General features: G+C 41.5%; 1 protein-coding gene across 1 annotated transcript in view; it reads left to right on the top strand.

Annotated features, from left to right (window-relative positions):
- Positions 1-444: 444 nt before the first annotated feature.
- LOC114868668 (alpha-2-macroglobulin-like) overlaps positions 445-5,112 on the top strand; it is a 13,531-nt gene continuing 8,863 nt past the window's right edge. Inside the window, exons 1-13 of the mRNA XM_029172469.3 lie at positions 445-522; positions 1,136-1,246; positions 1,351-1,531; positions 1,619-1,775; positions 1,844-1,896; positions 1,988-2,008; positions 2,091-2,256; positions 2,341-2,425; positions 2,506-2,629; positions 3,122-3,236; positions 3,312-3,421; positions 3,508-3,678; positions 3,755-3,877. Of these exons, the coding sequence (XP_029028302.1) occupies positions 1,161-1,246; positions 1,351-1,531; positions 1,619-1,775; positions 1,844-1,896; positions 1,988-2,008; positions 2,091-2,256; positions 2,341-2,425; positions 2,506-2,629; positions 3,122-3,236; positions 3,312-3,421; positions 3,508-3,678; positions 3,755-3,877 (1,392 nt within the window). The 5' untranslated portion in view covers positions 445-522; positions 1,136-1,160. The remainder of the gene's footprint in view (positions 523-1,135; positions 1,247-1,350; positions 1,532-1,618; positions 1,776-1,843; positions 1,897-1,987; positions 2,009-2,090; positions 2,257-2,340; positions 2,426-2,505; positions 2,630-3,121; positions 3,237-3,311; positions 3,422-3,507; positions 3,679-3,754; positions 3,878-5,112) is intronic.

Raw genomic sequence — 5,112 nt, 5'->3', positions numbered from 1 at the left:
TGTTACTGAATATTCTTTGGCGAAGGCATGACCAATCACTTAAACAGACAGAAGTAACAATAACATTAAGCAATAAATCTAAATGGAGCAACTGTAGCAGGGGTCAATTATAGCCAACCACCAGATTAACCATGCCAATAAAAACATTAGGCGTGAAGCATAAATTACCTTTAGAATATGATGGAGCCTAAAATAAAACTAAACCAGCATCATTCCACCAATAAAACCTGAACCAAACTCATCCTGTCAAATGACAGAGGAAATATAAACAGTCTCTAATTCTAATATGTGCAAGAATTTTACTCTATTATAACAAAAAATGATACATGATAAAATAGAACCCAAAAAAACAAGGTGTTTTTTTTCCAAATTAACTTAATCAATTAGCTGCATAAAAATGCACCTCCCCCTTCTTCAGGAAGCACTTGGTACAGTCTGACTGTGGGTGAAAGTATTTAAACCTTTCTTGCAGTCAGTCCAATCTCATACTTGTGTGATCAGCACATCTGGATCATTATAACGGTAAAACGTGAGTTGTTTTTTTTTTTTAGCTTAATTCTAGCAGGTTTTTCTTTTTTTGTGTGTGTTACACTGGAAGCGATCCTATTAGTTTTCACTCGAATTGGTAGTTAAATCAATCTTCAGGGCCTGTGTTCACCCTTTTTAAATGAGTTATCAGGTCTTATTTTAACTTATTGTTATGACTTTTGGACTTCATCTAAGTTTGTACAGACTTTAACTTGTTACTGCTGTGGTACCAGAAACTTGTGCAAGATCAAATAGGTTTTCGGTTAAATCCCATTTAATTCATAGGTTCATCAGGTGTGCTCAGGTGTGTTTAATCAGCCATGAGCTTGGGACTAATCAGGATTCATTAAACCAACAACCCTCTGCAGACGTAACAGCTTTTATTTTTTGGCTTGGTGTGGCCTTTTAGAGCTTTTGGGAAAATAATATTGAAAATTGCCACGATACAGAAATTTTCATTGCTATTAGAGAGGATAAATTGTGTACATTTGATGCATGGTAAATCTGTGTAGCTGAAATCCCAGTCTATAAAAACCCTAATGTGTAGAAAAAAGATTTTCATGTTCAACCTCTTAGCACTTACTGACTTTGATGTACTTTCCGTTAGCTCTAAAGGCTTCTCCCAGTCAGCCATGCGCCGTCCTGGGGTTCAGATGTGGTCGTGGGCACTTTGTGTCTTGTTGGGCCAGATGTGTTTAAAGCAAGTGACAGCAGGACCGTAAGTTTACAGGATCGTTTATTATAACGCCCTGTTTTGGTACCATACCAACGTGGCACCGTTTGTTTGTCTCGAATCCTAAATGTAGATGTTTTTGTCTGCAGGCTGTACATGGTAGTTGTACCTGCAGTTCTTGAAGCAGGAGCTCAAACCCAATTCTGTGCAAACCTCCTGCAGCCAACTGAAAATCTGCTCATGACCATCACCCTGACTTCTGATGAGAAGGTCATGACCCTCCTGAATAAGAGGTCTAATAAGGAGTTTAATATCTGCACTCCATTTAGGGTGAGCACATCTCAAGGGAATTAAAAATGAAAATATTCTGTAACTTCAAGTTACACCTGAAGCACTGCTTATTTTTCTTCTTTACAGGTTCCTCTTGTGCAGAAAGATGTGATTCAGAATTTCACGGTGGAGGTACGGGGTGGCACATTTTATTCCCAAGAAGTCATGAGAGTAATGTTCAAAGTCTATAAACCAGCAATGTTCATTCAAACAGACAAGCCCATCTACCTCCCTGGACAAACTGGTACTGATTTGAGTATGAAATCAATTGTTCTGTATTTCGTGTGAAATTTCTAATCCTGTCACCTACAGTAAATTTCAGAGTTGTCACCCTGGATACAAAGCTCAGACCTGTCAATCAGCTGGTACAGTAAATGTAGTGATGTGATTTCTGCAACTTCAATGAATCTGTGTATAAAATCATCAAATGCTTATGCTTCCTCTGTTCCCTTGCAGTATGACACCATAGAAATTCAAGTAAGCTGCAACTAATTGAGGTTTCTCACTTCAGTAAAGAAACATCTGTACTATAATGCTTATTCTTGTTCTCATCTAACAGGACGTTAACAAGAACCGGATTGGACAGTGGTTGAATGAAACATCCGGTGGTAAAATCTTGCAGCTTCTTTACCCCCTGAACTCTGACGCTCGTGAGGGAATCTACACAATCACTGTGTCCATCGGTGACCAGACAGCATCTCAGGACTTCAAGGTGGAGAAATATGGTGAGCTTTAATTTGTTCAGTATAATGTCTGTTAAGTGATTGCCTCCCCTAAAAGTAATGAGAAGCAAATTGTTTTCTCTGTAGTTTTGCCCAAATTTGGTGTAACAATAGCTGCATCTGATGAAGTTAGTGTTGGGCAGACTGAAATCACAGCTGACGTGTGCGCAGAGTATGTATTTATTTCTAAGCTTTCCTACATTTGAGGGCAGTCAAAGTTGCTGTTTTAACTGAATTTCCTGTCCTATGCAGATACACCTATGGTCAGCCTGTACCAGGAAGTGTTAAAGTTAGCATGTGCCGACCTGTGCAACAGTACTATTACATTCCAGTTCCAGCTGATGTAACTGCTCCATGCTACAATGATACCAAGCAGGTAAAGTTGCTGTATTTTCTAGATGGGGGGTGTCCAATCCAGGTCCTCGAGGGGCTGTTGTCCTGTTGGTTTTCCACTTCTCTCTGTCTAAGGCTGATTACCTTGAGCAGGTGTGTTTGAAAACCAGCAGGACAGTGGTCATAGGACTGGAGCTGGACACCCCCGATCAAGAAGTTTTACGGTCTTGTTGCCAGGCTAATCTCCAAACGGAGTGAAGCTCAACGTGAAAAGACTTCAAGCCTGGTTTACTTCGACTTGACTTTGCTCAGTTTAAGCAAATGTCATATAATAGAGGAGTAGCGCATGTGGGATGTTTCTAAACAAACCACTGATCTGTCTTAATGCCAAAGCCATTAGAATACACTTCCTACTTGCCAAATCATGTTGCAGGTTCTATGCTATTAAGGCTTTGACTAACCTGAGAAATGCACCTTGTCCGAACCACCTGAAGACTCATCCCAAGTTCTTCTTTACAATGACCCATGTCAACAGACCAACAAGACAGGCTGTGCCCGTTTCAGCTTTAAGATGTCAACTTTCACAAAGGCAGACAAGGTGCTGCAGGATGTGTTGGATCTTCTTGCCTCTGTGGAGGAGGGGGGAACAGGTGAGTCTGCTTTTGACTGGCGTTCAATCTGAAACATTTGATCAGTGAAGACTAATGTGGACTTGTCTTTGGCAGGTGTTTCACAGAAAGCAGAGAAACTGATAACTGTTTCATTTGTTCTTGGGAAGTTGTCCTTCACTGAGGTTCCCAATATTTATGTCAAAGGCTCGACCATTCAGGGAAAAGCAAGTGCAACATGAACGTCAGCTCTGATCATTTTATACTGAGCTCATGACTGGAGATTAGTTTTGAGTAACTGTCTGGTCCGCAGGTTAGCGCAGTCGACTACAGCAATGCACCCATTCCCAACATGGAACTCTACCTGTTTGAGGGAGAAATCTGGTCGCAGTCTCAGCCGCTACAGAATCTCACAACTGATTCTAATGGTGTTGCCACGTTCTCATTTAGCACAAAGGACTACAACGGAAACATCCACCTCTACGTTAGTGAGATTGAAAAAAGAAACCTCAGTTCAAAATAGGTGGCCACGGCAGCTAAAGGTTTCCATTTCTGTGCAGGTGAGCAACACACCTGTCCTGACCTACCCTCCATATCGAACTCCGTACTATGAAGCTGGGGACATCACGCTGTCTTTGGCCCAACCGGTCTCTGCTGATACTCAGACAGTCAGCTCCCTGGTGGTCACGAACAAGGATAACCCACTTTCCTGTAATGTAAAGGAAAAAATCTCCATCCAGTACACTGTGGTTGGAGAGCCCGAGGGAAACGTGTACCTGATGTATCTGGTGAGTTGACAGACCACTGGGGTTTGAGTCATGTGCTGAGACACTTTTTAACTAAAGAATGGGGGGGTCACTTTAAAAATCTGCAGGTTATATCCAGGGGAGCAATTGCCATGCAAGGATTTCAGAAGATTCAGTTGCCAAAAAAATCAGGTGAGGGGCACTCTACTCTGAAGGGTTTAAATGACAAATGGGACAAGTGCTGACAACTGAGGTTTGGTGCTGGGTTTCAGTGGTTGAAGGTGAGGTGTCCTTTGAGCTCAAAGTATCTCCAGAAATGGCACCGGTGGTCCAGGTTGTAGCTTACAGCGTCCTCCCCAGTGAGACGGTGATCGCCAGCAGTACAGACTTCACCACGGAGAAATGCTTCAGAAACAATGTAAGAAGCCAGGAGATTTAATCAGAATTTGTTTTTGTTGTTGGGACATCTGTATGTTTAATGCTTCAGAAAGCTTGTGTATTTACAGTATGGTTACTGTTAAAGACAATTTGGTCCCGTCACTAAAGTCCAGTGGGTGTGTTGTTTCAGGTGTCTGTGGCATTTTTCCCACCGTCAGCAGTTCCAGGGGAGACGACCAACCTGCAGGTGACTGCTGATCCAGGCTCTCTGTGTGGCGTCAGTGCTGTCGACCAGAGCGTCTTCATCATGGAGCCAGGAAAGAATCTAAATGCAGATAAGGTAATGATGGTAATATTCCTCAATTGTAGTCATAATGGGATACTTTTTCATGACTACCTTCCACTTTTTTTCCTTTTTTAGACTGGCTAGATTTAGTTTAGTCTCCTAAACAAACTATGAAGAAAGTCTTTGTTTAAATGTCAGAACTGTAAAATTGATGTCTAAGCTCTACTTTCCCTTTTCAGATATTTAATTTGCTGCCAGTCACACAAGCTTCTTACATCCCGTATGAGGTTCAAGATCCTACTGAATGTTTGCTTCTAAGAGCAAGAAGAGCCATTCTTCCATACCCCAGAAGTGATGATGCCTTTACTCTTCTCCAGGTAGTTTGTCATATAACACAAAGCAGATTTAAAACTAGATTCACGTTTAACTTTGGTTAAATTTGTATAGAACGTAGGACTGAAGATGGCGACAAACCTGTTTATTCGGATACCTTCATGTATCAAGTTCA

This window comes from Betta splendens, chromosome 13 (genome assembly GCF_900634795.4).
Source record: "Betta splendens chromosome 13, fBetSpl5.4, whole genome shotgun sequence".
NCBI lineage: Eukaryota > Metazoa > Chordata > Actinopteri > Anabantiformes > Osphronemidae > Betta > Betta splendens.
This window is presented reverse-complemented; position numbering and strand designations above follow the sequence as displayed.